General features: G+C 43.0%; 1 protein-coding gene across 1 annotated transcript in view; it reads right to left on the bottom strand.

Moving 5' to 3' along the window:
• ANKRD50 (ankyrin repeat domain containing 50) overlaps positions 1-13,388 on the bottom strand; it is a 32,626-nt gene extending 19,238 nt beyond the window's left edge. The window contains exons 1-2 of the mRNA XM_054563388.1: positions 13,144-13,388; positions 10,773-11,717 (exon numbers count right to left, since the gene is read on the bottom strand). Coding sequence (XP_054419363.1) covers positions 10,773-11,284 — 512 coding nt within the window. The 5' untranslated portion in view covers positions 11,285-11,717; positions 13,144-13,388. The remainder of the gene's footprint in view (positions 1-10,772; positions 11,718-13,143) is intronic.
• Between the last annotated feature and the right edge of the window lie 8,357 nt (positions 13,389-21,745).

Here is a 21,745-nt window from a genome sequence, read left to right as displayed (position 1 = left end):
TTTCACAAAATGGCAAGCCGCAGGATCAAAGATATTTAAAATAATAAGATGTCATTTCACATTTACTTTACGAAACATAAGAACCAGGACAACAAAGCGAGTGCAAGGAGCTGAGCGAGTCACGGAAATCCAAGGACGCACGCCTGCAACAGGACAAGCTGACGTGGTTGTAAGGGGAGGCTGGCGCTGTCTCGGAGTTGAAGATGAATGTCCACACCCTGCCATCCAAGTCTCCCAAGTGTGAACTTGGAATCGGCTTTCACTGCTCCTGGAGCGAAGCCCTGAGGGACCCAAACGTGTTCTGAGCAGCTGCTGCAAAGTTAGAAAGCTGACATCTTAAATGAGTGTCAACAAGGCAACAACAAAGGAATTACGGTACAAATCATGGAATTATATACTATATAGTGAACAGGAATCACATAGACCCACAAGTAGTAACACAGGTAATCACGAAAAACACAGGCAGTCACGAAATGTGGCAGGACAGCGCTCGCTGCACACCCTGCTCACGCGAACGGTGGTTTGCAGGGTGCGGTATGGGGATGCCTGGGAGCCCTCTGCCCTCTGGGCCCTTTTAGGGTCATCAGAAAACTGGATGTTTTTGCCTTTTTCACTCTTGTACCCTCTCATGAACTCTGTAGAGTTTGCCAGAGGCTACACGCACAAGCAGACGAGATAATCCAGCTGCTTTCTATTGAGCCTAACAGTAAAAAGCTTTGCAAAGGAAAAAAGTAAAACAATGCTACTCTTTTTTGGGGGGGGGTCTTGGACAATATATTAATTCTTTCATTAAAATATTATTTGTTAATATGTAATATTATTATTAAATATATTAGTACATATTTTTTAAATTTACCTGCTTAAATTTCAAATAAGCAAATACTGATAGATGTAGCCCACATAAACAAAAGGTCTTTGAGGTTCTAAATAATTTTTAAGAGTATAAATGGGACCTAGACTGGAATGGTTTGAGAACTACTGATGTGAAATCAAAAGCAAACACAACATGAAGATCACAGTGTGTGTGTAAATACACAGGTCTCCCTGTGTGTGCAAACTGCACCGATGCTCAGGCTACACAGACAGAACTTCACAGGAGGCGTCTCCACAGGGTAAGAGTGGATCAGACTTAGGAAGAGAGATCTGGGAGGCTTCCAATGTAGATTATTTTTCTTTAAAACAGAACAGAAAATCCAGACTAAAACCAATGTGGCACAATGGGTCCACGCATGCACATTTCATTATTCTCCTGTGAGACTGAAGCATGTGGAAGGCAGCGACAGTTCTATGCCCCTCAGAACTGCTTCCCATGACCATTGCTTCCCCTTTAGTGCTGTTAGTTTTCCCCTTTCTTCTCCGGTGAGACCGATGCTTTGCAAGCTGCTTCTCTCTCTAAAGAAGCTATTTAACAAATCTATTAACTGAGATGTAAGCTACAAAAGTTTTTTCTCCATTCTAAGTGAGTATGAATTTTTAATGATAAAATGCAAATTATCAACATGACAAACCAAAATGTTTTAAATTAAAATATAGCTCATTAACTCAAGGAATATAGTTGCTTGGTCTCTACTATATTCTAAACCCTGGAGATACAAAGTGCACAAGACAAGCAAGTACCCTGCTCGTTGCAGCAAGCAGGAAGGAGGCCAAATTAAACAAATACAGAACATAATTCCAGGCCATGAAATTAAGAAACAAAACTAAGAAACAGAAAACCAAGTGCGATGATGTGATTTACAAAAGCGACCAGCTGGGAAGCCTCCTAAACCCAGTGGACAGGGGAAGCCCCCTGAGGAGGTGGCAGTAAAGTTGGTGGTGCCCACACCTGGGTGACACTAGAGCAAGTCGGTACACAGAAGTCTGCTGGCCCAAACATGGCCCACTTCAGTGTCCAGTAAGGGAGTGTGGATGAACCGTGGGCAGGTTCTAAGCAGGGGCAGTCACGTGACCTGGTACCGGCTCTGTGAAGAAGGGCCGCAGGAGCCACAAGACTGGTTCAGAGGCCACTGCAGGGGTCTCGGCAGGAGACAACGCACACAGCAGCCATGGGACGGATGGCGAAAAGTGGAGGATCTGTTTGATCTCGGCACAGGACAGAAGGAGCTGATGGACTGGCAGAGTGGTGTAACTGAGGGATCAATGAGGGTGCCTGGATTATTTTTAATGACAATTAATGAGTTCCTATTGAAAATATTATTTCTTTATTTTTTGTATTGTTAGCTATTTTCATATCATTGGTATATCACAACCCACCCCCACACCCAGGGGCTCTGCTTAGAGTAACAGTCATTTATGCTTTTTCTTGCGCCTGTTTGTTGGTCCACTCTAGACCTAGAGTCACGGCTGCAGGCTGGGTCTGGTCTGCACCACACCTCTCCCCTCCTCCTGGGGCCGACGAGCGGGCCAGAGCACGTCCTCTGCAAAGGGACAGCCACCCCGAGCAACAGGCCTAGCTGCCCGTGCGCACGTCAAGCCTCTGTTTGGACCTTGTCTGCTAACATCCCACTGGTCACAGCAAAGCCCATGGCTGAGCCAAAAACAAAGGCAGAGGAAGACAACGCCCCCCCTCCCAGCAGAAGGACCAGCGACTTCATGTGGCAAAGAACAAGGATGCGTGGAAGGATGAACAGCAGCAAGCCAGTCAACGTACTACAGTTTCTTGTATTCAAATCGTGAGTCAGAATTGTAAAAGGCCACCAGTTTCTGGAAGGCTCCAAGTCGTTTTTCAAGGTAACCACAGGTAAGACCTAATTAGTTCTCTTAATTCATATTATTTTTATTAAGCAATTGCATGAACTGTATTGAGCTGTACATGTGTATACATGAGAAAAATGACATTAGGAATATTTCTGAGATTAGGGCAACATGAAGGAGAAACTGGTGTGAAGTTTAATCAGCTACAGGGTGAAGACAGGCCGCCTATCAGAAGACACTTCAAAGATTTCTAAGGGCAAAAAAATAAGTATTTCCTTATTTTACTTCACAAAATCAAATTAATTTACTCTATAAAAAAACCATGTTACCCATAAAACTTTTTTCAAGAAAGAAAAATTGCTAAAAACAAAGGGCTAAAAACCAAAAAAATCTGCAATATATATAACAAATAAAAGGCCAAATCCTTACTATGTATATTAAATTCTTACTAAACAGTAAGAAAATAAGATTCTTATTTAGTCATATCTGTTATCAACTTTAACACTTTCTCATATGCTTAAAAATACTTCTTGAAAGAATAAATGAGCTTAATGTGCTCAGATGAAGTTTGGAAACATGATACATACGTTAGATGGAGCAGAATCAAATTATCGAGAGCTTTTAAAGCCAGGCAGAGAAATTTGAACTTGTGTAGATTATCACGGGCTCAGAAGAATGACCTAAAGAAAGCGCTGTTCTACTCCGGTTCACTGGCCAACTGTGACCAAAGGGAGTTAGAATAAAGAGGGGCTAAAAATAAGTAGGCCAACTAGGAGCAGATCAATAAAAATTCTAGATTAGAGTAAAAGAATTCAAGAAACATTCCAAGAAAAAGATTAAATATCTTGGAATAGAATAGAAAATAGAGAGAATCTGGCCTAGGATGGTGCCTCTCAAACGTCAAGTGTGCACGCGATGCACGTGGGGATCGCAGGTGCGGAGTCAGAGCCTGCACACCTGAGATGCTGCATTTCTAATTACCTCCCAGGTGGTGCCAATACTGTTCATCTCAAGATCACACTTTTAAGTAGAAAGGGTCTAAGAAATTAGAATAATTACGGAACAGCTTAGGTAATCAGTTTTCCCAGACTTCCAGATAATGATCAAGCTTCCTATTACAGCTTTTTTAGCGTCCTGGGTCCCTCCTTCTTATTAGCACTTATCAGAGCTGCATTTTTACATCTATTTCTGTGATTATTTGTCCAATGCACTTCCTCCTCCTTAATTCCGTGCACTGTTTGGCTAACCCCTTTCGCCTGTCACTGAGCACATGTACCTGGCACAGGGCAGGCACTGAGTATTTATTTAAGCAATGAATGAATGAGTCAATGAAAGAAGTGCTGAAAGAGATGCTGGTCTGAACGCTGGAAGGTACATGAGGGACATTCCAGTAAAAAGGTATGTATTGATCAGAGTAAAGATAAAGGCTGGTGATGCAGATTTGGTTGCTATGGTATCCATGTAAGTAAATATAATATTTTCAAGGAACATGTATCAAGAAAGAAGATCTAAGTAAGCTTTGTTGGGCAAATATCGAGGCACAATCTAGAGGAAGAGCTACCAAAGAATACAGTTGGATAGAGGATTCTGAAAGCAACAAAGTACAAATAATGAAAAATAGTTCTAAAATATATCAACTAAGGCGAAAGCTACATTGAGCAGTGAGTTCAGAGGCCACCATACCTAAAGCACTTCCTGGGAGAAGTCAGGCTTCAGTAAGCGAGGAAGAAATGAGGTGACAGCAAGAAGCACTCACGTACGCAAATTCGAGATAACAGGAAGGCAAGTTTCGGGGGAGATAACAATGTAGCCTTTCTTTTTTCAGAGGAATAGGAAATATGTTCATTTCTTTTTACTTAAAAATTTAAAAAAATTCTATTGCTGTGAAAGAGAGAGGAAGAGGAGGAGACACAGAGAGAAAGAGACAATTTGTTGTTCCACTTCACGCATTCATTGATTGATTCTTCTGTGTGCTCTGATCTGAAATCAGACCCACAATCTTGGTGTATCAGGATGATGCTCTAACAAACCGAGCTAGCAGGCTGTGACACATGTTCATGTTTGAAATTGTTTATTGAAGCCAGGGTGATATAGAGGCCTGTCCAGAAAGTACCCAGCCGCGGCTATGAAAAAGAGCGCCATTTATCGAAGAAGATACAAGAAACATTGTACAGAGGACAATAACACCTTGGTCCCCTTGAAAGTAGGCACCTTGGAACCTCACATAGTTCTCTCAGCATCTCTTCCACTGTTCAAATCACTGCAAAATCCTTTGCTGGAATTGCTATCAGCTGCCCTGCCATATTTTCCTGAATCTCATCGATGGTCTGAAATCCCTTCCCTTTCAAAGGTGACTTTAGTTTCGGGAAAAGCCAGAAGTCACAGGGCACCAAATCTGGGTTGTAGGGGGGCTGAGTCACCTGGGTGATTCGATGTTTTGCCAAAAAACTCTGCAAAAGACATGATGCATGAGTGGGCATGTTGTGATGAAGCTGCCAATCACCAGTTGCCCACAGCTGCGGCAGTTTTCATTGTATTGCATCTCTCAGCCGATGAAGAACGTTGAGGTGGTACTCATTGTTTGGCCTGGAGGGGTATACTCATGACGGACAATTCCTTCCAAATCAAAAACAGTTAACATGGTCTTGATCATCCTACAATGTGTTTAGGCCTTCTTCAGGCGTGGAGAACCAGGCAACTTCCATTGGGAAAACTGGGCCTTCATTTCTGGATCACAGCCGTGGACGCGTGATTCATCTCCAGCCATGCCCTTCTTGGGGAAATCTGGTTCATTGGTAGCGGTTTGAATCAAGTCATTAGCAACTGCAGCACGATGTTCCTTCTGCTCTTGTAGCAGAAGCCATGGAATGAATTCTGCCATGACACGTTTCACACCAAGATCCTGCCTCAAAAATCTCAGACACAGAAGTACCTGGAATCCCCAGATCAGCTTCTAGTTCTCGCACTGTCAGTCGCTGATCTGTGTTGATTGCAGCCCGTACACGTTCAACATTCTCAAGTGTTTTCTGTGGTGCAGGCCTTCCAGAACGTGGGTCACTTTCAACAGATTCTCGAGCATTTTTGAAGTGTTTGTGCCACACTTCTACTTGCTCTGCATTCATTGCAGTGTCCCCAAGAGCCTCCTGAATCATCCGAATAGTTTCCACAGAGAAATGTTCAAGTGTAACTCACAATTTGATGCAGATTCATTGCTCTACTCACTCAGTCATTTTGAATGTGACGGCCACACAGTACGCATGCTCACTCAATGGCCTCTAACGCCCCCACTGACTAGTACAGTGACGTCGACATTGTTCATGCGTGTGCATCCAGTCCACTCTCCTTGTTTGCCAGGTTACGTGGATATTGTGCAAACCATTCTCACTATATTAACAATGGCTGGACTTTTCCTGGACAGACCTCATATATAAACAAATGAACAAATAGTCTTGGGATAGAAAAATAGAGTGTGGGTGTCCGGTGGGGGGCAGTGCGTGGGGGGGACTGGGCAAATTAGGATGTGCAGGCCCATCTAAAGACAGCAGCTAACTCGGCTCAACAAGTTTACTGCCTCAAAGGAATGAGAATCTAACATTGTCAAAATTTACTTTTTTTCCCCCCAAGGAAAACAATAATTTGGATATGTGTGTGCAATTTCCTGAATTGGGTAAAAAACATATTCAACCTGTAGGGCACCACTTTCTCTGGTCCAAAAAAAAAAAAAGTCTGAGTTATCAAGAAGTACACAGATAGAAGCATGGCCAAGCAGAACTAAGAACATGGTTACCATTAGACAGTATAAATATGGACTCATATGTTGTGCTATTATTATGCTGAAGTGATTAAAGGTTAAGGACCAGTTCAGCAAATGATAAATAATAAATAGTACCAGGAACCAAAGGAAGCAGCACTTAGACATAAAGTATAAAACAGAAAGCCCATGTAGGGTAGAAAGAAAAGATTTTAGGAAGTAAAAGTAGCAGATAATGAATGGAAGGCCATCTTAAAGTAAATTTAACAGTTAAAAGTTGAAAACAACAGTTATTTCAGTGAAAAGTGGCAATCTTAGACTAAAGACAAAGTAGAATTTTCATTATGAAAATAATATTCTTTTATATTACTCAAAATGTGAATAGAAAAGGCACTTTCACATCATCTTTTAATCTGAAAATATTTAGGAATGGGTAATACTCAGTAACAGTTATCTTAAAAAGTATTAGTTATACAAGGCAGATAATATAATTTTGCCTTGAGAATAACCACGACTGAGGGTAAGAAGGAAGCACACGTTCCAGCCCCATTCTGTTCTCCGTCCTTTTATCGAGTTTGCCAAAAATACCTGGAGCCCGCTGAGACAGAAGATAGACATCTGCCACTTAACACCCTCTGGACCTATGCCAAGTACATACATGCTAAAGAGCGGACAGCAGGTGAATAAATTAATAATCACTACACCAGTTTGGCCTGCATTTAAAACTGACCTAAATGAAAGAACATTTCTATTTCCTTTCACAGGCAAGAGCTTCAGCTGTCCTTCAGTTAGATTCAAACATATTCTAGATAGTTAAGTAGCATTATCCGGTTGTTCAGTTGATAATCATTGAGCAATTACTATATGAAAAGTGCTGTCCAAAGCATGATTGTGAATATAAAAAATTAATCACTCATGAATAATGTCATGAAGAAGCATATGCCTAATAAAGGAGAAAACAGAAGACATGCATAAATAACTACAAAAGAAGCTAAAACTTACAGATACACGTGAAGATCTATAAATATTCAAGGAGAAGGAGATAAATAGAAAATCCCCCTATTTAAGAATCCTTATTCAACATGAAAAACAAATGTCAGTGTTCAGACTTCCAGTTTTCAATCCTAACAAGCCACTGCTACCTTTCACCACTTGCACATTTCTGCTAAACTCTCAAGGTTTAGAACCATTCACCCTTAATTCCTCATCACAGTTTTATTCCATTCACACTTCATTTGCGGTAGCCCTGAAGATGTCTGATGAGCTCCTGTCAACATCACGCAGAACACAACCTTTAAGTCAGCATGGGAAAAGCTGACATCATGCATAGAAAACTCACACCTGGTCTTGCAGATTGTTAAGCAAATAAAAGCTAGGACTGAGATCCACCAGAAACAAAGGTGTTTATTTCCCACATCCATCTAAATCTCCAAAAACGACCCTTTGGGTTCAAGGACCAAGACAGTGGGGACAGGAGGTCAGAGAGGGGCTTCTCGTTGAATGAAATAACCATCATGTCAGCTGTGCTTCTAAACCAGGCACAGGGCCCCAAACCAGCACCCCACCCCTGATTCCCTAACTCTGGTGCTTGATCCTTTCGTTATAATTAGCTACTTTGGTCTCCATCTCCCTCAAGATATTAACTCCTTGAAAACAATGATCTTTTGCCCATTGTCCACCTGTTGAATTGTACCCATCCTGTCCAAATAAAATATATTCCGATTAAAATTCCTAAAAGGACCTACTTAGCAAATCAGTCACAGTCATTAATAGAACCTACAATAAAGCCTCAACTCTCTCCAAAAGTAGAGGCATAGCCCCCCGAATGCCGCAGACCATGCAAAAATGTTTCTTTTCAACTTTGACTTGTGTTCTCATGTGTATATTTGGCTGTGGTAATATTATAGCTTCACAGTCATAGAGGAAGTATACACCTAATGAATTATCAGAAACAGCTGTTGTAATACCGAGACTATCTTGTTTATTTAATGATTAATTAATTTAAGGATTAAAAAGTGACCCAGGCTTCTGAAAGCTCCTGTAGGAGGTTAAGCTACGGCACCACAGTGGTCCAAGTAAGAGCAGTGGGTTTTATCTACCAAAATACAGACAGACGTACAAAGTGTCCGCTCCTTCCGTCACTCAGGTGGTTGGTACCAGTGTGAACTTCACACACAGCTCCAGTTGCTCTTTATTTCCCCTCTAATTAATTAACAACTAATATTCACACAGGAACAGTAGAGAAAGATTTGCTCCGGATCAGAACATATCAAAAATATACAGTTATCAGACATGATTTCAAATATTTAAAAGCAGTAGAATTTTAATATGAATTCCAATAAAATAAAGTGCATAGTTAGTTAGACTAAGTTAAACTTAGACTATACTCTTGGAAGCTGTTTTTCTAAGGTGTCAAGAAACCCAAGTAGCCTATGAAATGATTTTTATAAGAAATGGAAATTCAGCTCTTCAACTAGAGACAGTATCTTTAGAAAAAGCATTAAGTCAAGAGGAAAAGGGGTGTTTGTGTACAGAGACTTGAAGCGTCTTCAAAAGTAAAGTTTTACATTAAGGGCGGCATTTGACTCCACACCGTGATTGCGTGTGGAGCACTATCCAACAAGCCTGGCCGCTCATGCCTGCGCTGCAGGCCTCACCTAGCAGATTTCCTCTCTGAGCTAAGAATGATGTAATGGTGTTAACCCAGATTTTGATTGCTAACAGCAAAAGATAACAGATTTGCCAAGTTTTATTGGCTAGCACTTACACATTTTAAAAGGTCTACAGGAATATCACAGCTCTCAAAGACACTACCCTTTGCTGACTTTAATAAACCTCTCACCTGTTGGAATTCTATCCCACTAGTCGTAACGATCATTCCAGACTGCCACACATCACGGTACATGGATAATCTGAAAACCACACTCGAGCCACAAGTCGGACACACACTCCTGGTCTCCACAAACTTTGAAACTGCTCCTCTTCCCCTTAAGTCCTCCAAAGAATTTCTATGACCACAAACCTATACACATGCACGTCTTTCCAATCCCAGCTCTGCCCTTCACCAACCCGTAACCTTAGACAAGTTTCTTGGGCTCTCAGGCTCCAGTTTCCTCATCTATAAAATGGGACTAGTAATAGTACCTGCCTCACAGGACTATGATGAAGATTTAATGATTTAACATCGGTACAGCACTTAGAATAGTGACTCAAAGTGATCACTACTATTATTATTTTCAACATTACGCCAAAATTCATAGGTTTCATACCATTAGACCTGAGGACATCAAAATAACAAAACCACTTTCACGACGATTCAACTCCTACTCAAATGACTCCTACAGACTCATGCACGCTCTCTCTCTCACACACTCACACTGGATTCGGCGCAGAGGATCCCTGCATCTCTGGGAAACAGCTTGAGCCCGCTAAGAACTACTTACCGTGCAGGGGGCAAAAGCATATGAAAAAGTGACTAAAGCCACAGCGAGGCAATAGCGATCACAAAACAACAACTTGCCTCCTTATTTTACAATGAGCAGAGGGATAATGCACAAAAAATGATTTTCAAGGAATCATTTTTTTACAGCACATTTTGAATCTGGAACCACTCTTTTTAAAAAAAAATCTCTTCTTAGGCCAATCCTTTTACTATGGAAAACTGCTTAACTAAAATTAGTTAAACTTTTTTTTGTATTACTTGCTAGAAGTACTAAAATGATGCTAAATTTCACTATTTTGTCAAGATCATATATACCAAAATATTGCTGGAATTTTCATTTACTTGAAAGGTGAATAAATCACAAAACACATTAGCACTTTCTTCAGATTCTCAATGACCAGTGGCCTCTTTCAAAGAGAACTTTTCTTATTTACAGGAAAAACACTATAAGCAAAGATAGTAGATTCTATGATGAGAGTTTCTCTAAACTCAGGACCATGTCCAGTTTTCCCTTCCTACAAATGCAGCCTTGTTTCCAGGTAGCTAAATGTTCTCTACTGTAAGAACAGGTATGCCTTACTAATTATAGGTAACACTAGAAAAGTAAGTAAATAGTTGGCATAAATTTGAAAAACAATTTGTTTCTCACAGTGCTTCAAATTCTATTATAAAAGACATACTTTGAATCCATTGCCTGTGCAAACAAAACTTAAATTTTATTTCCTTCAATATTCAGATTGGTTTATTCACATGACAGATTGTCCCCAAATTTGCATCAACGTTATAAGTACCCCACAGTTAAAAAAAAAAAAAAACCTAAAAAAATCTAAAAACCATTTTAATTTTTGCGCAGAAACTGGATCACCATGACATTCCTATTGTTACCTTTTAAACGCTTCCGCTGGGTTCCTCTCGCATTCCCCGGGCTGCAAGAGGCTCTGGACCGCCGGGTCCCTCAGCTTGTCCTCGTAGCCCTGGAGCAGCCCGCTGTGGCAGATCTGGGCCACGAGGCCTCTGATGAAGCCTCCGACGCACAGCGTGTCCGCGTCCTGGGCTTTGCAGAAATGGAAGGCCAAGGCCTGGCGATGCAAACCTCTCTGCAGGCCTGTAGGCGAACTTGGCCACAAGAGCTCCGTGCACAGGGCTGTCTTGCCACTTCCGGGCCCCCCTACCAACAGCACCCCCCAGGCAGCCCCTTTTCCAGAGGCAGCACTGGCGTTACTCCCAGGGTTCACTGAGAGGGGCGGCGTGGTGACGGCGCTGTTGCAGCAGTTTGTCTTCTCCTGGAGGCAGTGCTGAAGCTTGTGGAAAACCCACTCCCTACAGTAAAACTGCTTCCCCTGCAGTAAACTCGTCTGAGCCATTTTGCAGACTTTCTCTTCCCAAGGATTGGTCATAATAGGGTTTGTATCTTCAACATTTGCTAAAATCGGGATACATCAACAGGTCTTTACATCCATTAGGACGTAACGGGCATATTAAGTTAACTTTGAATGACAGAGTAACAAGTTATGGTAAAATTCAACAGCCACAGGGTCCATGTGTCAATAGAATGTGCATGACTTTATTTGGTTCTTTATTCTTGAAGATCGGCAGAGAATCTATTAGTTTAATTGTCGAACTGGTGAAAAATTGCCTGGTCCCCAAGCTCAGCTGCAGTTTTTCTCTATCTTGATGGGTCACACAACTCCATGGTTAAAACTAGAGTTTATGTGATTGTGGATCTTTCAAGTATGCAGATAAGACAATACATCTGGAAAACTAAAGAGAAAGCCCAGTCTTTCAATTTGTACAAAATGCTTCTCCAGACTCCAAGTGTTAATTCTGTATCTGAAAATTAGATCAGAAAAGGTGTCCATTAGAGTAAATGTCATCAAAGAGGTTACCTTTATACAGTAGGCCGGTAGCTCTGTACTTCTCATTTAAGGACAGCCTCTCCAGCTACTAGACCTGCCACTTTGAGGCATATGGAAGATGCCAGGGAGGCAGCTATGTGGCAGAAATGACAGGCCAATGTTAACACCTCTTAATGCAAAGCATTCATAAAATGCATTTTTCAACAGAGAGTCTTAATGAGCCTGTTCACAGCTTCCTCGTTGTAAGATGTCCTGGTAATCAACAATTTCCACCAGTAACAGAAGTAAAATATCTTAGTGCAAAAATCTATGTTGAAAGCTTACTATATCGAAGGATACAACTTACCAGTTAATCTCAAAAATCCATATACTACATTTTTTGCACTTTGGAAAAGTTGGCCAATTACCCTAAAATCATGATTACTTTTTTCCTGTATTTTTCTTCTTCTATGGTTATAATTCCCATAGATCTACATTTTAATCAAGTTACCCTGGGTTTTTAAATCCTCACTGTTGAAGAAGGGAAAAAGACGACGTGCACATACAGTAACATCTTTGAGCCTAGCCACAAAGATCTTCCCACTAGCTTGGTAGAAGAGCGCCAGCTCAGGAGGTTCTATTAACTCGCACCGTCCAGCCAGTCAAGGACTCTGTTTACTTGACTAGCCGCACTTCTTTGTTGATAGTTTGCAACATCTAGGGGATGATTGCCATGGCGGAGTCTGGGTGGCAACGGGTTAAAAGAAAAGGGGGAGGAGGGGGATGATCTCACACGAATGATAAATCCAAACACAGTACAACGTGAATCCTTCCTTGCTCTGCGCCAAAAGGGGAGGTTTCGGGTGGCGGTGAGGAGTGCAATCTCCTCCTGCGCCCGGAGAAACGGCTGCCGGGGAGAATCCCCTCCGAGGCAGGAGGGGTGAGGAGCCGACAGCCCCGGCGCGGGGGGGTGTCTGCCTACAGTTCCGGCCGCTGGTTTCAGCTGACAGACAAAAGGAATTCCGGGATCCCCAGCGACAGAACCACCTTCGTTTAAGCAGCCCCGAAAAGCCGCAGGGGGGCCACCTCGGATGGGCCGCGGACCGAGGTGCAGCCTCCCTTCGAGGTCTTCCCTCGCGGAGGCTGGGACAGCCCGCCCCGCCCCGACACTGGGGTGTGTCTTTCGAGGGGGGAGGGGTGCCCGACGTCCTTGCCAATCCCTGCCGAGGGGTCGCCTCCGGATCCGGGTCCGGGTCCGGCTCCGCGCCCCCACCCCATGCGCCGATCCCGCCCCCTCCCGGCCCTCGGCGGAGCAGGGGGGTCAGCGGCGACTGGGGTCCTAACCTGGAAAGTGTGCGGGTGGGTCAGGTCCGCGCCCCGGCGGTAGTCCCGAGCTCCCACCGCCGCCGCCCCTCGGTTACCTCGGCCGCAGCCGCCGTGGCCGCCGTGGAATCTCAGCCCCCGGCACTTGCTCCACTGAAACGCCGCCGTCGCCAGCGCTCCCGGGGCTCCAGCTGCAATCGCCTGCTCCGCCCAGCCCGGGGCAAGCTCCCAGCTCTGGAGCCGCCGCTTGGCCCCGGGAACTGCCGGTTCCAGCTGCGCCGGCAGCCAGGATCGCGCTTCTCCCAGCCCCCACCGGCCAACCGCCGCCGCCGCCGCCAGGGCAGTGACTGTCTCAAGCAGCCCCGGACCGGCCGGCTCCGCCCCGCCCCGTTCACGGCCCCGCCCCGGCCGTGGCTCAGGCCCCGCCCCCCAGGCCCGCAGCCTTTCTTCGCCGCCGGCCCCGCCCCCTGCTCCGCTCCGCCCACAATGTGCGGGCCCGTCGCTGCCCGTGCCAGGGCGTGTGCGGCCGCCTGGGACCCGCTGTTCGCGCCGCGGGGAGACCTTTCTCTGGGCGGCTTTGGGGCTCCGCCTTCTCGGGGAGGCGGGCGGAGAAGGGGGCGGGGGTTGCGTTCTCACGTCCCGGTGCTCACGCGAGTCGCTGCTCCCTCCCACCCCGTCACCGCTCGGCCCTGAGCTTTTCCTTTGTCTTCAAGGCCCGAGGGACTCGCTGGCTTTTGGGGCCATATCCGCTCCTAGGAGGAGCAGCTGGGCTGGGAGAGTTCCCCGCTGCCTCCGCCTTAACTACCTTGCCCCAAAAGGTCATTCCAGGCCTGTCCTCGTTCTCCGTTGTGCGGGTTCCCTTACAACCCATTAAATTCCGGTGATCTTTTTACTTTCTCCGCCTGGGACTAAGAGAAGGAAGGAAAAGACTGGGAAGAATGTTGCAAAAATAAAAATAGCAGGGGTATAGGGCAGCATTCCTTCCGCCCTGGAAAGGAGATGGTCTCCACCGATGGAGACTGAAAGCAGTTGTTGGGTCACCTGCCCCTGCCCTCAGGGACAGTTCGACGACTTTCAGGGGCCACTCTAGGGAAGAAAGTCCATGGTCGTGGTCAGACTGTAGAGTCAGACCAACTGCTCTAAAGGGCCTGACCACAGGCAGGAACTGTTGAATTAGGCAAGCCAGTTTGCACTCGCATGGACCTGGACCATTCAGATTTCAGATTTCTGCTGGAAAAGTAAATATACTTACTGTCAACTGATAGAGTAGAATATGTACTATCTTTATTATTTGATTACTTATGCTAAAACCATGAACTCTCTCCAACTCCCATTCTCCATTGATTTGAATGTGTTTATTTCCCAAATATTAACTCAATTTCCATCTGGTTTTAGGAATTTCAAAATCTAGCTATCACACTTAACTAGAAAAACGGATAATGAAGCAGACAATGCGGTGCTGACTTTTCTGTTTTCTTTACTCCCATCCTGCCCGTGGCATTTGAGGCTTGTTGATTTTAATATTTAACTTTAATTCATTTACTGCGAATCCTGAGGTTCTTTTCCAAAGCAAGAAGAAAAAAAGACAGAAGAGTATAAATTATCTAGAAGTAGAGCAATGAAAATTGATTTTAAAAAATCTACAATTTTTAGTTACATTTGCTTACGCAATTTTAATTACCAAGTAGATTGTTTATAAATCTAACTTGAGCGCAGCTTTATAGTCATTGACTCCCTCAGGTTCGTGGTTGTAAAATTACATTTAGAGAAAAAAATTTACATAAGAAATATGTACATCATATTATTTCCATTAAACTATTTGCTAATATGATAAAATACTTTCTGCCCAATAGAGTTTACGGGAACTTTTGGTTTAGTGGGTCTGTTTTTTGTTTTTCTTTTTTATGATAACTAACCATCATGGAATGCCATTAATTACAGTGATAGCTAAGCTGTAATTCATCTTCAGACTCATTTAGAATTTTATTTGTCTTGCTTTGAAGTTTATTTCACATTTTATTGCCATGGATTTTTGTTTTCCCCACTTCCTTCCCTCTAAGGTGGAATCGCGGTTGCAGCTTTAGGAGGTCCAGTTTTGGTCAGAGTCACCGCCCACAGCTGAAAGGCTGTGCGCTGCCTGCAGGCAGGTACCACGGCTGGACCAGCCTGGCTGGTGCACCTCACAGACTAGGATGTATCAAGGCCGTGGGTGCAGTTACAGGTGGTGTCTGAGCACATTTAACAAAGCCCACCTCCAGTGTTTGAGACATTAGGGCTTGTTGCTCTCAGGCAGTAAGAAGCCTGGGTGGCGTGGCTGCCACAGGAGGTGCCATCAAGCATTCCCTTCCATCTTCCAGACAGTAACAGAGCCCGGCGAACGCCAGCCTAGTGTGTGGGTTTAGGCCCATGAGCGCTTGTATTGACAAAACGGGGTATTTTGACTTTTTCAAAGATGATAAAATCTATATGTAAGTTTTATTTAATAAAAAGCAATGCAAAAATATTTTTTAGAAATCACAAAAATACTGTAAAATAATACTTTTTAAAAAAAAAATGAGTATTACCACCTTTGGGCTTAGTAGTAGAAGAAAAATATCATGAAAATTTGACGAAAATCTTTTCTCGCACATTTGCCAAAAAGGCTCTGTAGTAAAGGGAAAAAATTGAAATTTAAACTCATTTTTTCACATCTAAATCAGCTTTTTGTGGGGTATTAGATTTTTGGTGTGCCAGTTATCTCTTGCTATATGTCCTATACCATAACTTACAGCTTGTTGGCTTAACACAGCACTGATTTCTTATCCCTCAGAATCGTGTGGGTTGACCGGGTGGTTCTGGGCTGTCTCCTTTGGGCTCACACACGTTCCTTCAGCTGGCTTCACTCCCTGTCGGGGTCACCAGCTGGGCCGGCTGCAAAGGCTGAGGTGCATCCGCCTTCTCCTGCGGCGTCTGCCCCACAAGTGGGGTCAGAGCTCCATGAGAACCCGAAAGCCTCCTGAGGCCGGAGCCTGGAACTCGCCTAGTGTCACTTCTGCCAAGTTTTATAGGTCAAAGCAGTTCACAAGGACAGGCCAGGCTCAAGGGGTGAAGTGGACTCCGCCTTTGGATGGAATGAGGTGCAAGATATTATGGTCATATTTTTCAAGTACAACAAATGGAAACCTTTGAGAATTTGACACATAATTTAAACTCTGCATCAGGAAAAAGGAAAAAAAAAAGCAGGCGTATACAAAGTCTGTGTTATTATAAAGAAATAATGCATCTCTATGTCACAGGACCCCAGATTAAGGAACCCTGACTTAAACAGCTTCCCTTAAATTCAATGAGCCACTTAATGTGAATAAATAGAAATCCAGTCCAAATATATATAAATACATAAAATATATCTACCTACACTGACACTTTTCTCAGAATTAGGTTCTGTGTTTATCAACATTTACATTTGTATTCAACATAACAGTATTTTAAAGAGTTAAGGCTCAGAAAATTTAAGTATATGGTTAAACAGAGACTGATAATTTGTTTGACTTTGAGTGAAATATTAGTTTACAAATTAATTCATAACCAGACAATGTTCTCTTTTCTAGTTCTATTTTAAAAAGTCCTGGTTTTAATCAACATATCACTCTGTCTCTGGTTAAATTTTTTTAATTTAAGGAGGTTAAAAAAATGTTTTGTCCTCTTTAGTCAGTAGTGGAAAAGGAACTTTTTCTTCAAAGAGGAAAATGAAGTAGAATTTTTGCTTAGCTTGGTGAATTATCAATAAATTAACTAGTATGTATTGAAATGTACATCAACATGAACATTTTTCAAAAATATTTTCATGCATAATAACTGACAGCTGTAATACTTCTTAAAATATATTTCTTATTTAATATACCTTTGTAATGTGAACAAATATTATAATACATGGTAGTTTAATTTGGCTAAATTCCAATTAAAATGAATGAGGATTATTTTATTTTATTACTTGTATTTGTTTATATACATTTATTATTTGCTTCCAGAAGAATTTAGAAATGTCACATAAGGAAGTGCCTGGCATTTCAGTCTATAATCTGTCACTGATAAGATAAAAGCAAGACTTTCAGATTTGCACACAGGTTGCATAAAGGAAACCCTCATAGGGTTCCTGAAACTTGAGAAAACAAGGTGCTGCCATTTGATAACAAGAGCCAGAGGCTGGAAAGAGGAAAATATCTTAATCCAGGTATGCTCTCAGATCAAGGCCTCATGATGCTTGAAAAGTTCATTGTAGGGAGGTTATATCAGAATCAAAGTCCACAAATTACACACTAAGTTGAAATGAAAAATCCCAGTTTGATGATTTAATTTTTTTTTATTTTTATTTTTTGAGAGATAGGAAGGGAAGGAGAATAAGAGGGAAAGAAATATCAATGTGTGAGAAAAACATTGGTTGGCTGTCTTCTGTATGTGCCCTGACTGGGGACCAAACCTGCAACCCAGGCATGTGCCTTGACCTGCAAACAAACCCGTGACCTTTCCATTTGCAGGATGATGCCCAACCAACTGAGCCACACCGGCCTGGGCCCAGTTTGAAGGATTTGATGCCCTGTTGCTGACTTCGCAGATGGAGAGGGCCATGTGCGAAGGATGGAGAGTGGCAAGGACTCAGCGTGACCCCAGGCCAGCTGCCGACAACAAAGTGGGGAGCTTAGTCCTCTCCCTGCGGAGAACTAAGTTCTGCCAGTAACAAGAAGGAGCCTGGAAGAGGACCTGGAGTGCCACACGAAAACACAGTCAGAAGACACCTTGATTTCAGTGGGGAATACCTTGAACCCGCTTGAGCCTGCCTGGACTTCTGATGTGCAGAAACTGTGAAATAATAAATGGGTGTTGTTCTGAACTCCTGTGTTTGTGATCATTTATTTTGTAGCAGTAGAAAACTAATGCAGATTCTGGTACCAAGGAAGTTAACCTACAAGATACCCAAAAAAATGTGGAAGGGGTTTGGGAATCAGGTCGTGACCTGAGGCTGTTAGAATTTTGAGGAGCATGATAGAAACAGGCTCGTTTGCTTTGAAAGACGGTGAGTGGAAAGAAGGATACCCCCAACGCTGCTGGTGAGGGCTCAGAAGCAAGCAAGGAACACGATACTGGCAAATGGAGGAAGAGGGTCTTGCTGGGTCTCGGTGGGAAGTTTCAGAAAATTGTTTCCTGCTGTGATAAGCAGAACTGGAAAATGATGAACTTGGATATTGAGCTGAGATGGTTTCTTAGCAAAGTGTTGAAGGTGAGGCCCGCTTTCTTCTTTCTACTTATAGTAAAATGTGAGAAGAGAGAAAGAAATTGAAGAAGGAACTGTCACACAAAAGGGAGCCGAGACTGGATAATTGGGGAATGCCTCACCCTGCAGCGATGAAAAAAAGATGCTCAAATTGAAAGATCGCACCTGAACGCCTGGCACAGAGAAAGAGCTGTGAGCTGGCTGCGCAATCTTCGGTGGCCGCCCTGGGGAGAGAAAAGCCACAGGTACCCGGCTACAGGAGGTTCCGGGGTGCCTCGCAGATCCCAGTCAAAGTAGGCGGCCTCAGAGGGCTTATGGGCAGTGTCTGTCTGCCACCTCAGCCGAAGCCCAAAATACAAAAGGAATTATTTTTTTAAAAAAACCCAAAACCAAAACTGAACCTTTTGTCCACCTAAAGCCACCTAGAGCCACAAGGTGCTTGGTAATACTTGTCAGCAGGAGCACTGCCAGCTGGGACTGCAAGGGACAGAAAGCCTGTGACATAAAAGGAGTTCCGTGGCCCCCCGCAGCCTCCTGCAGGAAGCAGGGGCCAATAACACGTTCAGCTACAGCTAGGGCGACCCTTTCATGAGGACGGATTACCTGAATCCTCACAGTCACTGTTTCTACATCCCTTTGATGCAGTGATGAGCGCCTGCAGGGCAGGGACCGTGGACACTGCTTATTGTCCACCCCACCCATTGCTATGACCTGGCTTGCTATTCCTCGGCGAGAACGCTGAATCAATAAATAAATGCACCATGACTACTACAGACAGCCACGTAACTCCTTTTATTAAAAAACACCCCTGTGATACACCCAGAACGTGCTACTTTCCTTTTAATTCAGGAGAACATTCCTTCCTGTCACACATAAATCTCTTCCTCCTCCGGGATCTGCTCTTGCTCTTTGGCTACATCATCCAGTTGGTGGCCCAAGACAGAAACCTAGGAACCACCCTACATGTCTCCCTTTTCTTTCCTCTTCATACCGAACTCGAGTTTTCCTCCTTCCCGCCTTTTATATCTGTACTTCTCCTTCTCATTGTTACTATTTTGTTCCGATTCACATCTCTCCTGTCTCCCTACTTGAGCCTCAACCTCATGCATCCCATCTCCCACATGATTGCAAGAGTGATCCGTCCAACACCAAAACTGACATCACACTTCTTTGTCAATTTTTTTTTATTGGCTACCCCTAATGTATAGAAGTTGCCTTTGTAGAGCTCTTTGCGTCAGGGCACCTAACTCTCAGCCCAAATTATCTCTTGGCTTTTGTCCACGCACGCTTTGCACACCCTTAATTACTTGAGCTCTTGCTATTTCCATAACTTTGGAAGCATTCTCTGTAGAACACTTCCTTCTCACATCTTCACCTCTCCAGGAAAAGTCTCACAGGAGCTTCAGCTTGAGCTTCCTTGGGACAGACCCCTCGCCTGATTTCTCTAGCAGCCTCAGCTGTGCCTTCTCCGAGTTTACATTGTGTGTTGTGCCTGTTCCATTAGAGCCGTCACATGGTGACTACTCTGCCATGAGGCACCTTGGGGACACAGGTTTTTTCTTTTTTTTCTTTTTCTTTTTAAATATGTGTGCCTTTAGAATCTAGTGGAATGTATTCCATAGTCATTCAATAGTCATGTAATAAATTTTTGTGAAAAAGAATTGAGTAATATATTAATTTGAATTATAGAAAATGAACCTCTTTATTCCTTAAATTTTAAGTCATATATTCCATTGTCAAATAACCTCTTAGGGTATAAAAAGCATTATCTTTGTTCACCGCAAAGGAATAGCTATGAATAACAATTATAAGTCAACAATAATAAACCCGGAATTTTAATTTTCTTTAGTAAAAAAAAATAAAATAAAATCGGTAACCAGCACTACACTAGAATGCTAGATTATGCCTAAAGTTACTGTTTCATGAAATTTTAAAAAATCACAGCATTCTCCAGTTTCTGAATGTGACACCTTAAAACATGTTTATGCTCATTTTCAAGGACGAGGACAAATCTGTTGGCCAGTTTCAATAATGATCACCGTCATCTTTATCATCCCAGCGCTTCTGAAGGCTGCATCTGTTAAAGAGAAGGATGAAGGAGTGTCTGTCTCTGGGGTGATGTCCCTAACAAAAAATGCATCATAGTAGGAAGAAGTATTGCACTTCAATAAAAAGTGAGTATATTTTATACTGCAACAGTTGAATTGGGCAATGACCTATCTGTGGTTCCCACCTTATAGACCAGAGATACTCGTAAGTAATTTCAGAGTATTAATAAACTCCATAAATCTTACTATCATCAAGTAATAAGCCTTACTTCTCCACATTAGCCAAATTTATGTCCTTGTCACATTTGGTGATATTTCATACCGGGCCTCTGATTACCACTTTGCGTTTTCCACTGCGTACAGTTCCCGCCCTGCTAGCCCGTACCCGGCAGGTGACGGTGGCACACGTGGGTCAGGCCTGGCCTGCTCAGGGCAGGGGCAGGTTGGGCATGTAGCTATGCTAACTCCTATGAATAAAGGTTTTTTTAAAGAACGACTATCATTCTTTTCTTTTCTTTTTTTTTTTTTTTCCTAATCCTATTTAGCTAATAAAAGATTCTGGGGTCAGTGGGCTGTGTTGCTTGAGGAAAAATTAAAATCTAGTAATTCTATTGGGCTAAAGACAGCAAGGGCAGCCTTAGGAACTATTCCAGTGACCTGTGTCATATGGTGCTGAGTTTTGTTGTGACGGCTTTGCACAGAGTACATGTCCAAAGAATATGCTATTACCTATTTTCTTAAGAAAAAAGAAGATAACTTCTCATTAAGACTTTAGAAGATGAATCACCCAGATGTAGCTTCCTTTTCATAAACTTGCTATGTGTGTGAAACAGCAAAATGTACTTGATAAGCCATTGGAGCTTTCAGCATTATGTGTATTTATAATTTTAAAGTTCCATTTAGCTTGCAGATGCATTACGTTGAATCAGTGGATTAGGGGGAAAAAAACAATCAAAACTGCTCTTCATAGGAACGGCTCTGGGTAAGAAAATGTATGAAGGCCCAGTTTGCTTTCTGTTACAACCACCTCTAAAAGCATTGTAGCTAAATCCCCTTTATCTTTTCTTGACTTCTTTGGAGGTTTTTCCGACTTTTGTCTCCTTACTAGGAAAACATGAATATGGTATTTTTTTATTCTTGCCTTGGAACCCTCTTTTCTATGTAGCCACTAAGCATGGTTTTGTTTCCTAAAGAAATGTGTTAGATATGGCCCACACACTGTAAATACGACTAAGATGTAAAACGCCGTGTAAAGTGATGTCTTCAGCCACTCAAAGACAGAGACGGATGGGTCCCATCTGGTCTTCGTGACTCTCCCTCCTCTTGGCCCAAGCAACTCCTAGGTTGCTCTGGTGTCTACAACCTTATCTCCCTCTCCTCGGCCAGACATGCTTTTCAGCTAGT

The sequence above is a fragment of the Pteronotus mesoamericanus genome, unplaced genomic scaffold (assembly GCF_021234165.1).
Source record: "Pteronotus mesoamericanus isolate MK-2021 breed Mesoamerican mustached bat unplaced genomic scaffold, CSHL_Meso_final contig_163, whole genome shotgun sequence".
Classification (NCBI taxonomy): Eukaryota; Metazoa; Chordata; class Mammalia; order Chiroptera; family Mormoopidae; genus Pteronotus; species Pteronotus mesoamericanus.
This window is presented reverse-complemented; position numbering and strand designations above follow the sequence as displayed.